General features: G+C 38.2%; 4 protein-coding genes across 4 annotated transcripts; 2 read left to right on the plus strand and 2 right to left on the minus strand.

Annotated features, from left to right (window-relative positions):
* The first annotated feature begins 613 nt into the window (after window positions 1-613).
* Window positions 614-3053, plus strand: LOC18020755. Its single transcript, XM_006404203.2, has 5 exons — window positions 614-767; window positions 1401-1663; window positions 1826-2037; window positions 2187-2451; window positions 2631-3053. The coding sequence occupies exons 1-5, from the start codon at window positions 680-682 to the stop codon at window positions 2928-2930; spliced, it is 1128 nt and encodes a 375-aa protein (XP_006404266.1). The 5' UTR covers window positions 614-679; the 3' UTR covers window positions 2931-3053.
* A 584-nt stretch (window positions 3054-3637) lies between these two features.
* On the plus strand, window positions 3638-6109 carry LOC18020756 (putative CCR4-associated factor 1 homolog 8). The gene is given in 6 exon segments (XM_024157844.1): window positions 3638-3700; window positions 3765-4058; window positions 5606-5649; window positions 5651-5719; window positions 5721-5781; window positions 5783-6109. Coding segments are annotated over 6 exon segments (858 nt in total).
* A 424-nt stretch (window positions 6110-6533) lies between these two features.
* On the minus strand, window positions 6534-10736 carry LOC18020757 (probable Ufm1-specific protease). Its single transcript, XM_006404205.2, has 13 exons — window positions 10517-10736; window positions 9772-10128; window positions 9401-9669; window positions 9211-9298; window positions 8927-9102; window positions 8710-8800; window positions 8334-8456; window positions 8196-8243; window positions 8038-8114; window positions 7678-7766; window positions 7482-7593; window positions 7168-7270; window positions 6534-6878 (listed from the first exon to the last, which is right to left on the minus strand). Exons 1-13 carry the CDS (start codon window positions 10689-10691, stop codon window positions 6649-6651), a joined length of 1938 nt encoding a protein of 645 aa, XP_006404268.1. The 5' UTR covers window positions 10692-10736; the 3' UTR covers window positions 6534-6648.
* A 9351-nt stretch (window positions 10737-20087) lies between these two features.
* Window positions 20088-20783, minus strand: LOC112087828 (uncharacterized protein At4g02000-like). The gene has a single exon (XM_024157845.1). The coding sequence runs from the start codon at window positions 20781-20783 to the stop codon at window positions 20088-20090; it is 696 nt and encodes a 231-aa protein (XP_024013613.1).
* Between the last annotated feature and the right edge of the window lie 1206 nt (window positions 20784-21989).

A 21989-nucleotide genomic window follows, 5' to 3' on the forward strand; every position in this document is an offset into this window, starting at 1 on the left:
AAATAAAAGACCTATATAACAACCTAAAACATCTCATTTTATTTGGTTGCCTAGCTCTCTTCTTCAGCATTTTAGAATTTTTTTTTTTTAAAATAGCGCCAAAAGTTCACTACAAAATTGTCATAAATATCCCTTCAATGATACCGAGGAACCGTTGTAGAATGACAATTCCCAAAACTCTACACAGACAACTTCAAAAAATAAAATAAAGGTACATTGGTGGTAATTTACAACAATGAAACATATTAGTTTAAAACCAATCTCAGTCAAAAAATTATTTAAAATGCTATTATGCTACTACTAAACTGTGGACCAAAATTGGGAGAATGAAGCACCAAATTTGAGAACTTTTCAATAGTGAGATGATTCACGTGACTCATGTTTTTTTATGTTTAATCTTCGAGTACTTCCAAGCTCCTATCGTAATTAGTCCGTCATGGAATCTGGATAGGTACGTACGTGTCCACGTATCTTTAATTACTCTTCTGCAGATTTACCATTTTTTATAAACAAAGAAGAAACTAAAATCCAATTTAGTTACTATTTATTCATTTATATATAAAGACAAAAACTCATAAAAGAGGCAAGCTCTTTAGCCTTCGCCTCACCAAACTTTGTTTTCCTTACACTCTTTCGCTAGTTAAAAAGATTCCAAGAGAAAGAGAGAGTGAGAGAGAGAATGTCTGGAGAAGGAACAGAGAGGAAGAACAAATCTGCAGTTTCTGCAAGATCTCACACCGGAAACACTCAAGAAAGATCTTCGTCTGGTAATAAAATTTGATTATGTTCTTCTTTATGCTCGTTCTCACTAGTGCACTAACATCTAATCATGTTCTTGTTTATGGTCCTCCTCAGTTTCTCACTTGTGCACTAAAATCTGAGACTCTATCTTGGGTTAAACAGATTGCTGATAATATATGTGGAATCTGGAAGGAGAGGTCTCCCTTCAAGTGTTTCTTTTCTTGCCATTCTTTTATATTTTTTGACAAAAAAAAAACATTTATTTACAATTACTGAACTGACAAAATTTTCAAGATTTTTATTGGGTGGGAGTTAAGAATATTTTGATCAGATTTATTCAGAGAAAAAAATATAAATTTAATAATTTGAGTATTGACTGTAATGTAAACAGAGTTCTTTTCGGTTTCGATTCAGATAATTTAGTTAAACTAAAAAAGCTGATACGGTTTACTGGTACACCACACCAACTTAAATCTTGAAGTAAATACTACCATATTTTTGGTTAAAACTATAATAAATGTTTTTATTGATAGATTAATTATCCGCTTTTGTATAAATTTATCAAATAATCTTCACAGAGGATTTAGTTCACACCAAGCATTCCCAAATTCTGTAATCTGGAAATGTTCTTAGAAGACTTTGCTAATTCGATTATGCAGGTTTCGTCAAGACAATTCTCCTGGTATCCTTCGTCGGAGCTTTGGCATGGGTTTATCAATCAATCCAACCACCACCGCCGAAAATCGTCGGCTCTCCCGGCGGAGCCGCCGTGACAGCTCCGAGGATCAAATTGAGAGACGGGAGACATCTGGCTTACAAGGAAGTTGGATTTCCTAGAGACGAAGCCAAATTCAAGATCATATATATCCACGGCTTCGATTCTTGTATGCACGACTCGCCTTTCCCCCATTTCTTATCGCCGGTAAGTTTTCCGGCCATTACCCATTAGTCGAATCATCTATGGCATGTGAAAAGCTTAAACCTTTTTACTAAATCTTAAAAGCTGTTAGAAAACTTTCAAAGCTTCTGTCTTTGGTGAAGTTAAAAGAGTTATAAAAAAGGGTATCTTTGTGTATAATTTTAGGCTCTTGTGGAGGAACTGAGGATATACACAGTGTCTTTTGACCGTCCTGGTTATGGAGAGAGTGATCCGGATCCGAATCGGTCACCGAGAAGCATAGCATTGGATATAGAAGAACTGGCTGATGGGTTAGGATTAGGACCTAACTTCTATGTCTTTGGTCTCTCCATGGGTGGTGAAATCACATGGGCTTGCCTTAAGTACATTCCTCACAGGTACTGTAGTTGATGTGTTTGATGTAATTGATTCTTAGTTTTGAGTCCATATCTTGGAAAAGGTTTTAACTTTGATCTTGACACAATAGCTAAGTTGGGATGTGAAGGCATTTTTTGTTGTGTTTTGGTTATGGACTCTCTGTTAAAAGGTTAGCAGGAGTGGCGCTGGTGGCACCGGCGATTAACTATTGGTGGAGAAACTTGCCGGAGGACATAACAAGAGAAGTTTTCTCTGTAATGTTACCTGCAGATCAATGGGCTCTTCGAGTAGCTCACTATGCTCCTTGGCTTACGTATTGGTGGAACACTCAGAAATGGTTCCCGATCTCCAATGTGATCGCAGGTAACCTCGTGATATTCTCCCGTCAGGACATGGAGGTCTTGTCTAAGCTCGGATTCGTCAATCCAAATCGGGTACAAGCACTTTTATATAGATGTTTGGTTTGAAATGTTTTTGGTTTTCAATGTTTAGTTTTTGGTTTGCAAGATTCTTGTGCAGTTTGGTTCGGTTTCCATTATCATAAGTTTGATACTTCCTGCAACACTTCTCAAGAAAATGTTTTGATGTGTTGAGTGAGTCTTTGTTTCTTCAGGCATACACAAGGCAACAGGGTGAATTCGAAAGCTTACACCGAGATTTGAATGTTGGATTTTCAAGCTGGGAATTCGATCCGTTAGAGCTTCAAGATCCGTTCCCAAACAACAATGGCTCTGTTCACCTTTGGAATGGCGACGAGGATAAGCTTGTGCCGGTGAAGATTCAGCGTTATATTGCATCAAAGCTTCCATGGATTCGTTACCATGAAGTTTCTGGATCAGGACATTTGTTACCTTTTGTGGAAGGTATGACAGATAAGATCATCAAGTCCATTTTGGTTGGGAAGAAGAAGTAAGTGAGAGTAGAGGAGAAGTTTCTGATTGAGTTAGTGTGGATTCTATTTTCTATGAATGAGTAATTACTTGTATTAATGATTGACGATTTATTTTTATAATGGATTCAAAACTTTTTTTTTTAATCAAAAGGCGACTAGGAATTAGGACTTAGGAGTGTTGATCAATTAATATATATAAACCGAATCGAAAATTAATCAATTTTTTTTTTGTGGCATCATTGGAAAACCAAATTTAAATTGAATGAAGTTAAAATCCTTTGACTTTTATATATTCGAGAAATTAAAACTAAATTTATCTTTTTAAAATAAAAAAAGAAAATATAAAACTGATGAAGAATCGAAATTGGATAATGAAAATTTTTTTCACATTATATCATATTTGATTCAACATTTTTTTTTTTTTTATCGTGGCCGAATAGTTTTGGTCGAATTACTTGAAAATTTGACCGTTTGGTAATTTTTTTTTGTTGTCGAGAAAATAAACAAAAACTACTACTACAAAACTTAGGAGGCAAGACTCTCTAATATTTACTTTTTTGTATGATATTTTCCTTTTCCTCTCAATACTGAAGTTATAAAGCTATATGTTATTTCTCTCGTCATAGACTTACAATTCTCTCGCTTATTCTCACTTATTGTAAACAAAAACAAAAAAAATGATTGTAGAAATGTGTCGTGAAATATGAAGTTGGAATCGAAACAAAGAGATGAATCTGTTGTTTGATTGTCTAAAACATCATCGTTTCATTGCAATTGATACAGAGTTTCCAGTTTCCAGTTTCCTTGAGGGAAACATCTAAAGACACTATGGAAGAGAAACGCTACGGAAGAGAGACGCTACGGAAGAGAAACGTTACAGAAGAATAACGCTATGATGATATGAGATTCAGTGTAAACAAGACGAAACTGATCCAGTTAGGTTTCACTCTGTTCGACAGCTACGGAAGAATCGGGGGCACTTGGGAAATTAATTTCTCAGATTTTGGAGACATCGACGACGCAAGAAACGAGAAATCCATTGACTTCCTAAAACGCAACGGTCTAGATATCGAAAAAATTAGAGCGCAAAAAATCTGCATCGAGGGTTTTTTCTCAGAATTTGGTCGAATTCTGAAACAGACCAAAAATGTTAAAAAATACTATAATAAAACGGATTATGATAATTCATATACCTTCAATTTTAAATAAACTATTTTTTCAAATCTGATCCTTTGATTTTAACTTATACAACCAATAACTCTATATATAGAAAACACTATATATATATAATACTATAATGAACTAACCGTGCACATTAAAAAAACCTATAAATCGTTAATCCACTACTTATAAGTGTTTTTAGCATAATTTTAAAATGTATAATGATAAAATTATAACATTTTGATATGTATTACAAATAATATTCAGAAAATAAACAACTTATAATAATATATTGACCCCGATATAATTGTTATTAGCTTTGTCACTCTTTTTTTGTTATCACATTGCAGTTAAGGTTGATGTTTGTTGTTGGTTTTACCCTTTTGTGGAAGGTGTGACTGATAAGATCATCAAATTCCTTTTGGTTAGGGAAAAAGAGGTAAGTGAGAGTAGAGAAGAAGTTTCTGTTTGAGTCGATTTCTATTTTTTTTGACCAGCGTGATTTCTATTTTCAAAGACTAAGTTAAATTTCTTATAGATATTTTATGCTTGCAAAGGCTACAAAGTAATTCTTATGGACGGTGAAATTATTTTACAATGGATTTAACTTCCGATTTTTATAAATGATACGAATAAGTTTACATATGATTAGGTGAATGGATGATTGCAAAATAACATAGATTCAAAAATATTTTCATTTTTTATCAAAAGGAAACTTTTATTATTAGGACTGTTGATCGATTAATAATACATATAAACGAATGGAAAACTATATAGTTGGAAAACGAAATTAAAAATCAATTCATCTCTTTTAAAAGAAAAAATAAATATATAACTGATTGAAAATCGAATGTGGACAATAAGAAAATTTATCACATGAGTTCATATTAGATTTAACTTTACGGGAAACATTTTTGTTCGAAAAACCTGAAAATTTGACCGTGTGGTCATTTGTAGTTTATTAATAATAAAACAATTAGGTTAATACAAAAAAAAGAAATTCCAGGCCAGACTACTTCTATAAAACTTGGGAGGCAAGACTCTCTTGACACCTACTAATCTTTCTTTTTCTCGTTATAAGCTTTCTTCTTCTCTCTCGTTACCGAAGTTCACTCGCTTATTGATACTCACGACTGCAACAAAGAAAAAAAAATGTCGCGAAATATGGACTTGGAATCAGGGCAAAAAGATGAATCTGATGTTTGATTGTCTAAAATATTACTGTTTCATTGCAATTGATACAGAGTTTCCAGGTTCGTTGAGGGAACTTCCAAAGACGCAACAGAAAAGAGACGCTACGACGATATGAAATTCAATGTCGACAAGACGAAACTGATTAGGTCTTATTCTGTTCGACAGCTACGGAAGAATCAGGGACACTTGAAAAATTAATTTCTCAGATTTTGGAAACATCGACGATGCGAGAAACGAGAAATGTATCGACTTACTAAACCGCAACGGTCTAAAATTAGAGCGCAAGGAATATGCATCGAGAGTTTTTTCTTGGAGTTTGGTCGGATTCTGAACGGACCAAGAATGTTACTTGGGTCACTTTTCACGGATCCTTGGACATCGCTTATCAAGTGCATCACCGGAGGAGAATCTTTGCCGGCAACTTCAGAAGGATTCTCGAACGCGGTGGCGAGAACTCTCTGTTTACGATTTGAAAGTAATGGCGGGTCGATACCAAGGACTAAGCAGCTGGCTCGGTTTTGCAGAGTTTAGCTCACGAACTGGGAGTTAGCTGTGTGGGGACTGCACACCACGCGGGTTCAGACAGCGAACTAACAGCTAGGGTTTTTGCTAAGATGGCTCGGATCTGTCACAACGTACAAGAATCAGAAGGGTTGGTTTATGGACTCGGCTACAGAGTCGTCTCAGGAGAACGTTTTTTGCAAGAGATTATGATGATGTGTCCAAATAGTGCTCAGCTGCTGCATAGTCGCCGTGTGATGATGACAAGATGCTATGTACCGCCGCCACCTTTTTTCAGAGGCCAACCCATGCCTTTTCTCAGAGGACACCCCTTGCATTTTTAATTTTGTTTAACTTCTTGTAATATAACATAATGGTAGTGTATTGCTTAAATGATCTTTGTTGAACTTCAAATAAATCTAGAAAAATAAGAAATAATTTCCATGTTACATAACTTTTTTTTGGTGACTATGATGTATAACTTCTTTCCAATTTATACTTGAGATTCTATCTTTTCAATCAACTTATTTATTCATACAGAAAAAATCATCTTTAATTAAAATTAATTAAAAAAATATTTTTTTCAAACAATTACAATGAAATTTCAAAATCATTTATTAAGTTAAAATATATTTTTTTTTTATAATGCATTGATTCAATCTCCGAAACAAATTTCACCTAAATTAATTTCTTAAAAACTCCATAACATTAGAATAAAAATTGGTGGATTTAGAATAACTGATGGTTTACTAAGAATTACAACAGAAATTTGAACTAAAGTTTCATTTATAGACTATCAGGAGACCAGAGTACGCTATAAAATAGTGAATCTGTGATAAAAACAAAAAGTAATTGTTGTGAATATGTTTTAAAAAAATGAAAATCAAACCATGTTAGGACGCTGAGGAAGAAGAAGATTGTAAAACTTATTGTGCAAGAAGAAGCTCTTCCCTTTGCTATCAACAGCTTTTTTCCATCCACACCATCCACCATTGACGATCTTCTTGTGATCTTCACTTCCTGTATAATGTGGATCCAGGATCAGGAATGCGCAATCCCCACTTCCTTCGTCGTAATCCACTCCCAAAAGCGTGTATGCAAGAACACCACCTCCTGAAAAATCCATTCCCATTACAATATACACAAAGACAAAACTTTGTGATGTTAGAGCAGGTGGTTTTATTACTGAAGGAGTTCACTAGTTTTGGATCTTATCAGATTCGTCTTAGAGGTTTTAGCTTCTTTAGTCCAGTTATCTTTTAAATATAGGATTTAAGCTTCAGTAGTTATGCTCTTCGTATACAGACTATCTAGGCTATTCGCATTAGTGCTTTTGTTTTTATTCTAAAACGAGAAGCTTGTGTAAAATCTAATGTATAAGAGTGATTTTGCTTGACTTTACCAATCATTATTGGAGTTCCTTGGGTCTCAAAGTGCATAGCTAACTCACGGCATTTCTCTGGGAGCTCCGATCCAGATCTGAAGTTCATGATTTTGCAACTTACCTGTAAAAATAAGACCCAAGAGGTTTCTTATTACGTCAATAATATATGTTGTTGGAGTGTATCGTTTCTGGCATGTTCTTTTATCTAAAGCTTAGCTTTTACGGCTGCAATTATGAGTTAATTTTGAAAACTCTACTATTGGATCTTGCGTTAAGATGGTTCACTTGTCAGAATATATTCGTACAAGGAAATTTAGAGAAAGAAGACTTACACCAAGAAGTTTGTCCAGCACAAAACTCAACTCTATGGCACCAATCCACTCGCGTGATCCTGTAAATGAAGGATCCTTGTCACCTATTTCCACGAGTGTTTGCTGGATTTCCCTGAAAATCCAAAAAAGTGGTACTTGGCAGATCAAGAGATGAAGAGGAATTTCTGAGTTTTATTCAGGAGAAACTGTTTCATACCTATGTGGAGGTACAGAAATGGATGTATAGTGTTGAAGCCTGAACCACGAGATGATTGTTTGCAATGACCGGTAAGCACAACCCCATCCCTGACACAACAAGAGAAAGTTGGTATTAGAAGTAGAGACACTATTTCAAACTTTCTACAATGAAACACCAAAACTTGAAGCGTAACCAGATATTGTGCCAGTAATCATTTAGGAACTATAATTCCGGTGAAAGGACTTTAAAAGATTCCAGAAAAATATTACAGAGCGATTTACTCCATAATTTCTGCTTTCGGTTTCTTTCATTTCCCACATCATCAGGTTATTGCATTGACAGTGTTTTGAAACCATGAAAGAATGAGAAGTGATATACCGAGTCATCAAAGCCATCCTGAAGATAATGATAATACTCGTAAGAACCTTGGATTAGAGATGCCACACCCTCCGAAACTGCATTAAACACTTTAATAAAACGAATAAGTAGGAAAAAAAAGGATGAGCGGAAAAAGCAATGACATAAATAGTGCTAACCTCCGCTGCTTGGGATTCCAATATGCACATCTTTGAGCAAGGTGGAACCTGGCAGTACCCACGTAGCTTAACAATTAAAGTCATTGCAAAATATTAAGACACAAAGAGAAAAATAAGAAACTAGGAAGATCTGTCTACCTCTTTTCTTTATGTTACTCCTTGAGCCATCATTCACAGACAAATCCAAAGCATTAGCAGTTCTTAGAAGCGGACGATCAAGTGGCAGACCAAGCCTCAAGTGCAGAGATTTCCTAACATCGACTGCAAAGACAGTCAAGAGCAAGATCCACATATATCAAATATAATAATACCATTTCAAGAGTGTTGAGGCTACAATTTAAGTTTTGATGATGAAAAAAATTTGTGTGAATGTGCTAGTTCAAAGACATTGCAGAATGATAAGTTTGGTAAAAGAATAATTTAAACATAGGATTCGTTACTCTTGAACTGTGAAAAATAGGGTTTAGTTTCTCAATCTTGCATAACCCCCTTTTAAGACAATTACCATAGTTACCTTGTTTCATTTCCGTCTCCCCGTAATTAAGCTCGTATATAGTTGTTATTGGATGTAATACCCCGGGTGGATTGAAATGATATATATGCAACTGTAAGAGCAAGGCAATTCTTGAGATAATAAGAAAAGATATGATAAATAAACAATATCTCATATCACCATGGGAGGGATTTCTTGGGATAGAATTCTGTTTAATAAATAAAAAAGGTATCTCTACCTTAGGATGTTCCATCAAGAGGTATGGTAAGATAATCTTCTTCAGGGAATGTAGCTGATCAACCAAAGCAGGGATAACTAAATTTGAGACCGCGTGCATAAGTGGAAGTTCCTTGGGTGCATAAGTAAGTACATCAAGACTCAAATCAACAACAATGAGCCTTGCTTCTTCCATAGCTGTGAGAAAATTAACAATTTAAGAATATGAGAAACAGGGCACCAGCGTATTCTTAGTGCCTTGATATAAATGGTTGATAAAATAATCAAATATTTCCCAGTCATTACCTGGAAAATATTCTGCAACAGGGGCACCAGATGCTGGAGATTTTTCAGATCTATTAAGCAGGACAGATACGTGGATTTTATCTGCATTCTAAGAAGAAGAAATTTCAGCGGAGGAGAAACAAAAATAAGGCCAAGTGGTAGCAACAAGAACAGGCGATACCAAGTAAGAAAAATTCTCCGTTTTACTTACCTCTGCTGAGTTTACTACCGCAGCAGTTTTGCTGTTCATACACAGATGTGAACATAATAACATCTTAACGTCAGATCCTTGTTCAGCAGCAGGAAGACGGTTAATGTTTGACGCATCAGCACCAAATCCAAAATCTTTACCACGGAGGACGACTGGCTTTGGAACATCTCCAGAAGCTTTCTTCAAGGTCTCGGCTATGTATACAACATTTGGTTCTTTAAACTGAGTAATAACTGAATCAATTGCATCTGAAAACATCTCCTTCGAATCTGTTAAAAAAAGATATCACTAAACTTGAGACAAAACGAAATAAGGCCAAAAACTGAACCAAAAAGATACCAAAAGAAAGAGAAAAGACATTGAGATCATACCCGAGGGTGAGCTTGCCGGGAAATAAAATGGCAACTTGATCGGAAGCTCACAGTGAAGCAGGCAGCCATTCTCCCATAAATACTTTCCAGACTTGTCCTCATACACAACAGAAGCAACAGGCTCTAGTTTTGTTGAGTTCTCGGTTTTGGAGATGAAAAATTGAATGGTACCGGTTCTTGCATCGCAACTAGCACCAACTATCTTTTCATCATCTAACTCTCCACCTTCAGATAAATGCTTCCGTAGTCTGCGAGCTGCTTTGACCGCCTCAAGAGCGCTTTTCTCAGCATCAGAATCTCCAATTATCAGAGCTCCAATGACTTCAAAACCTTTTGGTAACAACTTCCGAAGATCATCTGAATGGTTTGATCACAAGACGATTAATTTCAGCTTCATTGTATAGAAGGATTCAACAAAAGGCTTACTAATAAGCCTGTGAATCAAACAATGCACACAGAAACTCATACAAACCCACCAAGATGACTAGTTTTTTGAACAATGAAATGACCAAAATAAAGATTATTAAATAAAAGCTTGAAGATTGGCTTATATAACAAACGACTAAGACGAAAAATTGGAAATTTAGCTACTCGATATCTTAATTCCTCATTTGATCCACTAAAAAGTACATTCAACCTTCGAAATAAAAAAACAGGAATCATGCAATTGAACACAGAACATCCGATTCCAATTATCCATATGAGCTAAACCCAAAACCAGTGTTAGAAAACGGCTTCTACTTACCAGATTCTTGCTCGAAATCAGGAGACTGATGAACACATCGGAAGGTGGAGACGACAGTGAAAGGCGGGAAAAATGGGGAACCAATGAGCCATTGCAGAGTTCCGGGTTGGTTCGCAGAGAGAACCAGCTTTGGGCAAAGGACTCGTACGGTCGCTGTCTCGCTCGAAGGAGCCATCGGATCCAACAAGGCAATATCAGTTTTGTTTACTTGTGTTCGATGCCTGCTTGTGCTTGTGTCTGTGTCGTAAGAGACTTATTTGAGTTGACAATGTAGCGACCATCTAAGGGCCGGATCGAATATAGGATCCGAGAAGCCCATTATTGTAGGCTTTTGGCCCATATATATCACGTTTTTATATTTTTCCTGTCTTTCCGATTAGGAGGAGGCTAAATTGGAGTCTCTCTACACATAATTTGAATATATCAATGTGAAGATACCCTATGGAAGATGACATCAAATTAACATGTAGTAGACTTACTACAAACATTTGGAGTGTAGTTTTTTTATTTATTTTTCCCCACAACATAGTCTGGCAGTGGCGGAGACAGCTAAAAACAAGGTGGGTCAAGTGATCCAGGTAAAATCGTAAAAAAAATTGTCCATGAAGCTTATAATTGTCCCACATCAACAAACTAATACAGTTTAGAAGGAGAAGTTAATATTATAAATAACAGTTCATCTTAAAATATTAGTTTCTAAGATGTAGACCCTTTCTAAAACTGATATAATTTAGAAGGGAAGCTGCACACTAGTGTTTTTTTTTTTAAAGAAAAGCTGCATATCGATCAACAAAATATAAGTTTCAAGTAATTTACATGAAAACTTCTCTTTTATTAGCTTAGAAAGCCTTGGTGACATTGCTCGTCTAGACGTCTATTGGTGGAAACAAGAAAATATTGTTTTCATCCTTTAGTCTATCGTCTTTTGAAGCTATGTTTGATTTTTCCTGTTGCGACCGTAACCGTCGAAAAATAAAAATTGTGAAGACGATCTCGCGTAATAGCATTGGTGATGAGTTTTTAAGTGATTGTCTAGTTTATTTTATTGAAAAACAGGTGCTTGAAATATCACAAATGAAACTGTGATAAAACGATTTCAAAATATGAGTGAGCGTAGAGTACATCTTTAACATGTTTATCAATGGTGAATTTTTTTTCTTTTTCTAGTGAAACTTATACAACTTTTCTATTGTGATTCATGTCAATATTTTTCCTGCTTCCTCCACTCTAGTCAGGTCTTTAGTGAAAGATTATTATTTTGTGGAAGACGTAAAGATCTAAACGATATATTTGTGCGAACGACGCGAGAGATGAAAGCAAAACCAGATTTGTTGCACCTGAGGCTTCTTCTTTGGAATCATCTCTAAGCTCTTCGATGCCATGCAATTTTCTACCGTTCTATCACCAATCGCATCAGACCTCTTGATACGATATAAGATTACAATGAATCTCTATGAAAGAAGGCTATACTATGTTAAAATTATTGTATGGTTTTCGACAATCGAAGCTAGTAACATTTCAACATTCATATGACATTTGCTGATTCAATAGTCAGCATGGATAATAAACAATAATCTACGCACTCTAAATTAAATAAAATATTCTAAATCCAAAACTATACTTTAAGATTTGTTTTTTAATATACAAGATAGAGGATATATATCAATACATTGTTACTTGAGGTATCAATTTAACCATGTTTTTTTTTTCATATTTATACTGATACACGATACTTTTGTAAGCTAAAGACTATTATAAAATCTTTCCAACTTTGAATTTTTTCTTCTTTTCACGTTTCCTTATCGAAATAAAGAAGGTTATCTCATAAGCCTATATAATGAATAAAGAAAATGAATCAGATAATCGAATTGCCTATGTCGTGTTTGAGCGTCACGGGCTCCGAAGACTTAGGGGAAGAAAAGTCAACGGCCAACCAAATAGGATTTGGTCTTTTATGATAAGTGTAAGACTCAATTTCGGATTCTCGACAATACAACCATTTATATAATAAGATAGTAATGCATATCTACTATATACATTTTGAAACCTAAGAATTATAAACCATATCCAATAATGGGTACCCTCCAATAATTGATCATAATTCTTAAAATATTAAAATGTCATTCCTCATCAAATTTGGATCCTCAAAAATGATGTTTAAAAATTGTTTTTTCTTTTGACAAATGTTTAAAAAGAATTGAATCAACTGATTGAAGATTGGTTCGAAAAGGAACCGGTATCAGATTTAACAGAGAGGTACGAAGAGATATGTGGTGGAGAAATCCATGCAAACAACTTAATTTTTATGAGCGATCAAATGGAGAATTCATTACACTGCAACTAACGACAGAAAATTCAATGAAATTCTGTTAAATGTTTCAAAGGTTTCCACGTAGCCATATAACAATAGAAATTTGATCAAGAAAATCACAAGAACACCAGACAAATTCTTTTATTACATTACAATTGTAATAAAATATGACATATCCTTATATTACTAAAACACAAATCACTTCACCAATTATATGGTGACATATGGCAAATGATAAAAATAAATAAAATTGACAAAGCAAAAAAAATAAAGAAAACGTAGATTTTATATTATATTTATAATCAAAATTGGATGGAAGTTATACGTGTAATATGTCTTCTCCATGATCATCTTCTTTCCCATGATCACTGTGGTTATCTCCCATGATCTCCTCTTTCTCCGAAAAATAAGATAATTGTTCTCTTCAATGTTTATATTCTGTTTCTGCTACTTTCCAATGTCAACAAATATTTAGGGACAACTTCGACATCTTTATTCTTTACTAAACAACAAATTTGGCATCTTCTCAAGCTTAATTTTGTTTATAATTTATTTATATGAGTGATGAGTCTAATATCCAAAAGCCCTTCATAATCTATATAGATTCTCACTGATTTGAGGTAAACGCTTTGCTCTTTCCCATTTATTTCTATTTTGATTTTGTTACAATCTATTACATATTTACTCTCAGCTATCACAAGAGTTTTCAGATAATTTATGATATAAAATAGATAATTGTATCTAATAGACATTACTGATTTGACAAAGGTCCATTACATATTCTTTCGGCTATCAAATTCTTCCATGGATCTCGATTTGATATACTAATGTCGCAAGAAAACATGGAGATATATAACATTTTTTAAACAAATGTAACTTAATTTTTAAATGCTTTTTGATAATCAATGATAAGTGTCATAATGTTTTATATATGCTAATCTCCTTCTGATAAGAAAATAATCACGTAATTGTTTTAGTTATGTAAATTTCATTTTATTGTTAGGCAAAAATATTTCTGGGTGTAGCACGGGAAATAACACTAGTTGGACATAAAGTTGGCTTTTTCTAGTGTTGATATTTCAACTCCTCCTTTTCCTAGTTATTTAAGGTGATTTTTTTGATAAAAATAGAATTTTTAAGAGAGATGATTTTGCAACTCATAAAAAAATTCCGATGAGATAAACTAATAAAGCATTATCAAAAAATGCAAAGTTTGCAAGATCGTGGTAGTTGTGTTCGTCAAGATGGTGGATATGGATCTCAAATCTAAGCTTTTGTTTAGTTTTGTTAACCTTCTATTTCTTTCAGCTTTTGGTTTCTTTTAAGAAAGGTAGATTAAGTTAAACTTTAATCTTTTCTTTTCTATTTTTTTCTTTTATGTTATTTTGTAATATTTAATTTAAAATTAATGAAAATCTTTTTAAAAGAAATACAAAGTGGGTACAGATAGGAATATTGTCATTGATTTATCATCAATAACCCAACTTTTGTCGTCCAGAATCTTATGCCCAACAAATAAATAGTTAACCAAAAAAAAGTCAACTCGTGTATAGAGTACTTTCCTGGGTTTTGTACGAGTAAACCCTGAAGCAATCGATCTATTAATTACAATATAATTAGTTGAAATCTCCAAGAAACAACTTTTGTTTTTGTTTTTTTTAAATCCGCAACTGTGAATAATTTAATAAGGTGGGATCCCAGGAAAACAAAACTTAATAAATTATAGATTAAAAATCGATTAACATAATAATTTAAAAAAACATTACAGAAACTTAGATTTCATAAAAGTGTGTGAGATCCAAAGGGGACCTTTTGGTCCTCCACATCTCATGCAGTTCATCATTGATAAATGCTTCACGTTTTTTCGTTGGACCAACACAAAATGTGTGTTACTATGATGAGGTCGGTCATTAAATAAATTAAAAACCAATAAATTAGTGTTGTAGTAATAAACAATGGTCAATGGGCAATGGCCTCCAACCAACGACATTTTATACTATTCAAATAGTTATACTTTTTGAAACATATTGCCAGAATATTGGATGTATAAGTTTTCTTAAGCATGTGAAGAGTTTTAGATTCATATTTTCATATTAACCATTTTTACGACTATAAAGAAAACTGAAAGATAACCGCAATACCGTGTAAATTCAAGTGGTAGAAGTTAGTTTTGGTAATGAGATGCATTCCTGTAAATATCAGTTATACTAATTTCTTATATAATAGACTTTTTTTTTTTGGACAACGGCTTATATTACTCATTCAAATAGGGAGTTCGGAGGAGTACAAAGCATTCTTAGCTAAAGCATCAACGGTAACATTTAAACGACGAGGAACAAAGTTAAAAGAGATAGAATCGAAGAGCTCGGAGAGGCAAGATATGTCTTCCAAGATCCCGTGAATTTCAGAAACTGTAGTGCCGGAGTTAATGGCCTTGATAAGAGTTAGGGAATCGGAGAACACCGATAAATTCCTTATGTCTTCAGCAGCAGCAACGGATAGAGCAGAACGCATCGCCATCCCTTCTGCTATTAATGGGGATGGGATGCAACCAGAGACTCTGGAAAACAGACGGGGACCGGGCCCAGATAGAGGAGAGAAGGTCCATCCAAGTCCAGCTCTCTTTGAATCTTCAGATCAAACCACATCCGTGTGACATTTAATTCCCCTGATTGGGTCGGGGGAAGACAGAGACACCAGTGGGGGAGAAACCTTGGGTTTACTCGTCTGTCCCTTATACCATTTCGAGGCATCAGCAATGGATTTGTTCAGAGTTTCCACCTCAGAAAAGGATTTGTCACTGAAAATGCTGTTGTTTCTAGCCTTCCACAGGTTCCAACAAATCCAAGGGGCCAGCAAACCCTTAGGGAGGTCGAGAGGAGGGGAGCATGAGGTATCCTTAACATCTTTCCAGAGATAGTGAAACTGTTGGTCCTGGTGGATGGAGATTGGTGGGGAGAATGGAGCGGTGTGCCACACTGTCCTCGCGAAATCACAATGGAAGAGGAGGTGATCCGTGGATTCTGGTTGACCACAGCGATGACAAGAGGGGTCAGTCCCCAAGATTCTGGAGGCAAGATTTGTACCCACAGGGAGGGCCCCTCGAGCCGCCCTCCAAAGAAATGTTTTGAGCTTAGGAGCAGTGGGTATGGACCAGATGTCAGGGATCCATCAGGGAGTTCGGAGGAACAGAGGGAGGGCCATTCCCTAATGCAGCAAAGTACCCAGATTTGGTCGTGTAAGCCCCTGATTGATCTCCTAGCCAGATCATTTTATCCTCAGCATCAAAAAGACTGGGTTTGAGAGAGTAGATTAGATCTTCAACATGAGGAAGGACCTCCCTAATGGTTTCACGTTTCCAGGATTTAGACACCGGGTCAATTAGATCAGCGACACAGAGATCCATATGCTTCTCTAGACACGGGCCACCAAGGGATAGAGGGCAAGAGGTAGAGAGCCAATGCTCTCTCCAAATGTTAATGCGTCTACCATTTCCAAGAGCCCAGCCTAGGTTCCCTCTAAGCAAGTCTCTACCAATAAGTAAACTTCTCCACCCATGGGAGGCCGATGCAGGGCATTCCGCAAGCAAGAATGAAGAAGACTTACAGTATTTACCAATGAGAACTCGAGCGAGCAGACAGGAAGGATTTGTGAGGATACGCCAACTTTGTTTGGCAAGAATGGCGTCGTTGAAGGCGGAGACATCTCTGAATCCAAGCCCCCCATCTCGTTTGCTCTGGGTAAGCTTTTCCCAGGAGATCCAGCATAGCTTTCTTTGATCCGCTTTCCCATCCCACCAGAACCTAGTAAGTGCTGATTGGATCCGCTTGCACACTGAGGTGGGGAGTTTGAAACAACTCATTGCATACGTGGGCATCGAGGAGAGTACACTCTTAAGGAGGACCAATTTGCCAGCATGTGATAAGAACCGTGAGGACCAACTGAGAGCCTTTTGGCGAATTTTGTCAACGATGCTAGTAAATAGATCTTTCTTCCGTCGACCAAAGTGCTCAGGGAGCCCCAAATACTTCCCAACACCCCCTTCCTTCTGAATTTTCAGGGCGTTCTTAACTCTGGATCGGGTTTCGATAGGGGTTTTACGAGAAAAAGTAACAGAGGACTTATCAAAGTTTATAGATTGACCAGACGCTTGTTCATACTTGTTCAGGATGGTCGAGAGAGTGGCTGTGTTGTCCTCGCTAGTGTTGCAGAAGAAGACCGTGTCATCTGCGGAAAGCAGGTGGTTGATGCGAGGAGAACCCCTAGCTACACGGATGCCACGCAAGGATCCATCAGCTTGGGCTTTCCGACAGAGTCCCGACAAGACCTCACTGCATAGAATAAACAGGTACGGGGACAGGGGGTCCCCCTGCCTGATTCCCCTCGATGGCTTGACGAAACCACGGGGTCCCTCATTGAGCAGGAAGGAGTAGGTCACCGTACAGACACAGCTCATGATCCACCCAATCCACTTCTGATGAAATCCGAGACGGGTGAGTACTGCCCTGATGAAGTCCCACTCGAGAACGATCGTACGCTTTGGACATGTCCGTTTTCACGGCCATAGAGCAGAATTTCTTTGCATTGGAGTTCTTCAAGTAGTGTAGCATCTCATGCGTGATAAGGACATTGTCCGATATGGCCCGTCCGGCAACAAACGCTGACTGGTTTTCAGAGATGAGATCACCAAGAAGAGGTTGTAAGCGCCGAGCCAGCAATTTTGATATGATTTTAAAGTATACATTACACAGTGCAATGGGGCGATAATCCGACATCCGTTTAGCTCTTTGCCCCTTAGGAATCAGACGAACGAAAGTTTCATTGCTTGAGGTTGGCAGATTCCCAGTGGAGAAGAATTCCTGGATCTCAGAGACAACATCCGATCCAACCGTGTTCCAGTTTGAGTGGAAAAAGCTAGCGGAGAAACCATCTGGTCCTGGGGCTTTATCCGCATGAGTCGAGAACACAGCGCATTTGATTTCCTCAGCCGACGGGTCGGAAATCAGCCGCATATTAGCTTCCTCGGAGACTTTACGCTCGAGAGCTTCTTCCACAATGCACGTTTTATCAGCGGCCACTGACGAAAATAGTGAATTGAAGTACGAAACAACGACCTCCACAATTTGGTTCTCACCGAATTTGGGTACGCCAGAGTCGTCTTCTATGACTGAGAAGCTGTTAATGGCTTTCTTGTTCTTGGTAATCGCGTGGAAATACCCAGAGTTGCGGTCTCCAAGGCTTAGCCAGAGGTTCCTACTGCGCTGCTGCCAAAATTCCTTCTCCTCCCTATACGCTGACTTAAGTTTAAGGTTCAGGTCGGCGATCAGTTGTCCATCGTTAGCCGGAGCCGACATCGCCTTCTCAAGGTCGAGCTTAACCGAGGTGATAGCCTTCTGGCTATTTCGCTAGTGGGCTTTATTCCAAGCAACTAAGGCCCATCTACACTTGGTTAGTTTTTGGGTCACCGAGGAGGCAGGGCCTTGGGTCCAGGTGGACTTGATGAGGGAACTAACTTCCGCAATGTGTCTGAGTCTTCTGTCATACTGGAATAAACGTTTCCCCTTCTTCCTTGTGATGTCAAAATGCGAGATGATCGGCCGGTGATCAGAGCTTTCAAAGGGGAGATACTCGCATCTTGAATCAGGAAATAGGTCGATCCAGTCACTATTTGCAAGTGCCCTATCCAGGCGGCACCTGACAAGCTGGTCGCGTCTCACCCCGCGCCAAGACAGGAAATCACCCGAGAAGTTGAGGTCCTAGAGGTCACCTTCCGACAGGAACGACCGGAAGTCGATAAAGGTACCTTCGGCTCGGGTCGAGCCGCCCTCCTTTTCAGAATTGTTGACAATATCATTAAAATCCCCGGTAAGAAACCATGGGGAGTCTCGCAGCGAAGCACAAGAGAGGAGGGAGTCCCACACCGCTTTTCGTTTTGATCTCTCTGGGTCACCATACACCAGAGTGATGTACACAATTTTTCCTTCATATAGAATCCTAGTGTCAATGAAGTTGTCACATGACGAGATTACCTCTAGCTCGAGGTCAGCTTTCTAGAATAAGGCTAAGCCACCTCCGCAAATGTCATGAGGGGGAATCAGGTGATGATTACTATACTTGAGACTTTTTAATTTATCAAGAACAACAGAGTCAGGGTTCTTAGTCTCTGAGAGGAAAAGGATTTCTGGGTGAAGCTTGCGCCGGATATCCCGATGACGTTGGACTGTCAAGGGATTCCCCAATCCTTGACAGTTCCAACTTGCCACTTTTAAGGACTTGGATTTGACGGTGGGTGAAAATCCACCGATCGGATCTTCGACTTGGAGCTTGAACGAGGTGCAAAGGGAATCACAGGAGGTTTGGGAGCTCGGGATCTAACTTCACCAAGTAAGTCTTTATCGCATGGGGCTCCAAATTCCTTCGAGATCATTCGCTCACTACCCCGCGACGAGGAGTCTACTTGCATCTTCCGGCGAGGGGGTTGGTTTCTACGCACCTTCCTTATTTTGGCACTTGTACCCACCACCGGAATGGGGCTTCGAGGGGGCTTTTGAGATCCGGGTGGGCGTCCTGGCTTTCGCTTTGGAGGGATGGAGGGGGCAGAGGAGCCTATTTCCACACCACAAGACTCACGAGTCTCTGGATTTATAGGTCCTAGACGGAGAGATGCAGGGACCCTCTCGAGCCGGGGCGGAGGGGAGGCAATATCTCGGTCACGGGAGGCCAAACTAGTTTGAGCCATCTGAACTGCGGTTTCCAACAGTTACCCTGATTCCTCAGCTTGTCGGAAGCGTTCTTTGCGTGCTGCACATTCTGTCGGATCAGGGACATTAGAGTAGTTGGTCATAACATCCCTCAGCTCCTCTATTGCAACATTGACAGCCTCATGGGGAGGAGGCGGAGTTGATGGATTGTCTCCCTGAATGGTAAGGGATTTAGATGGTCTGGAGGATTCAACTCGTTCCCAGTTCCCGGCAGCATCAGCTGCTAATTCCCTGAGGCGTGCTCGCTCCGCCTTACCAGGGCGCATAGAAGATCCAGAGCGAGCGGCCGGAGCAGTGGAGGACCTCCAAGAGTCCAGACTGGCTTCCGAGCCCGCTATGGTGGGGAGTGTTCGGTGTTCACCGCGAGGAATTAGGCTGGGAGGTCCATTAGAGGGGGTGCAGTTGCTTTTGGGTGGACGAGAATAGTCAGGTCGCGGGTCAATCCAATCCCGGCGAGGATTAACACCTTCACGGTGGGCCTGGTTTTTCCGGATTCTTTCTATGTCCAGTCTCGCATCCTTTGAGACCAGTAGGTGTTTTTCCGGGTCCTCGTGTCATTCGAAGAGAGAGAGGGGAACTCCGTGCATTCTTTATCTTCATGTGTGAGCATCATACACTTGGAGCAATATCTCTCTAACTTTTCATAGACTAGAGAGGCTAGAACTTCCTCCCCATCTAGGTACTCCACAATGGAGGTGGTGACAAGTGGTTTAATCCCATTGATGTGAACCCTTACTCTGGCCGAAATGGAGGTTATCTCCACTTCTTCACAGAAGCCTAGAGAGTCACCCAGACTTTGGATAGTTTCGTGGGTCCAGAGATGAACTGGGAACCTTTGGATCTGGATCCAGAACGGAATGAGGGAGGGAAAGGACCTGGAGACCATGGGCTCCCAGCGTTGGATTATGAGCATCCATTTGGCATAATGGTAAGGTCTGTTTTTGAGGATGAGTTGCACATCGTCCTCGTTGTCGAATTGAAACTGGAAAAGGCCTTGGCCTAGGTCAGCACCTATCGGACGAACAGAGGTTTTCCAGCGGTTAGTGAAGAAAGGTACGATAGACCACACCTTCTGATATTTGGGGTTCGTGACTCTGCCTACGAGTGTCAAGGAGTACTTCATCAAAAGAGCCGAGTTATCCGAGTTTTTCACTTTGACTCGTATCGATCTTGGATCAGGATTCCGGTTTTCCATCGCTTTTCCTTTTTCTTGGTACGTTAAACGCTGAGATATATTGAAAATTTGTAGGTGAGGGTAGACCTCAAAGGGAGCGAGAAGGAAGCTTTACGTTGGTGAGCTGGGATAAACCCGGAGCTACTGGTGAAGACAAATCTTCGGGGAGGTTCTTCGGAACATGGCTAGGCGGAGCTGAGGCGAACCCGCCGACAACGGTTGGGGGTAGAACCCGGAAAGGAAGGAATCAGAGTGGTATGGGTTTGAAAAAACTTACTAAAACAGGTAAAACAGGTTAGAAAAAGGTCGCTATCAGCCAAAAATCAGACAGATAGAACTACCTAGGGGAATGTGCCTGGGAGAGAAACTGTTTACAAGTTCTTATAATTCAAACTAAAACTTAAATTCAGAACTGTTCTTCTTATATAATAGACTTTAAACCTAAGTTTCTACTAGTATTTATATGTAACGATCATGTGAAAATAAAGTTTATCGGACTATCGAAATACCTCTTATATATATCAAGCATCAAGTATAAGTATAACGGTATAACTATATGCCAAAAGAAAAAAAGATGCTGATAACCTACAAATCGTTTTCATTTCTCTACTCATAAATTCATAAATTTTAAAAGAGAGAAATATACTTCGTTTATCTAATCGCATTACTAATAGAGATGAGAGATGATCTTAAATGAAATCATCAAACCTATTAGTTTATGGCTCACCGATCACTATTCCCGTGTGGAAGCTTATCTACAAGTTTTTATTCTATTAATTGATTATTTTGTTTCATTTAGGATCATTTGTGAAAACCTAAGTGAACATAATCAAACATTATTCATGACTAACATTATCAAAACAACACGCCCAATTTTACAGCTCATATCTCCTGTTTTAATGTGATTTGTAAACTATGAGAAACTTTATCATAAGTGGGAAAAAGAAAAGCAAAATAAATTTAGAAAGAAGGGTGAAAACATAATTACTATTTAAGAAAATTAAGTGCCATTTTTTAGTCAACTTTGAATGTTAGGTGTTTGAATTAAGAACTTCTAGAAGTTAGCCAACTGGTTTATAGTGAGATTAATCGTCAACTCCAACCAAAACGATTCTAATGTTCAATCTTCCCCTACGTGGCGTTATTTGAGTGGATCAGATCCTCTGTTATGTGCGTACTTCTACACCATATTGTCCGGCATACTTTCTCCCTAAATCGAACGTAACA

The sequence above is a fragment of the Eutrema salsugineum genome, unplaced genomic scaffold (genome assembly GCF_000478725.1).
Source record: "Eutrema salsugineum unplaced genomic scaffold, Eutsalg1_0 scaffold_16, whole genome shotgun sequence".
Taxonomy (NCBI): domain Eukaryota; kingdom Viridiplantae; phylum Streptophyta; class Magnoliopsida; order Brassicales; family Brassicaceae; genus Eutrema; species Eutrema salsugineum.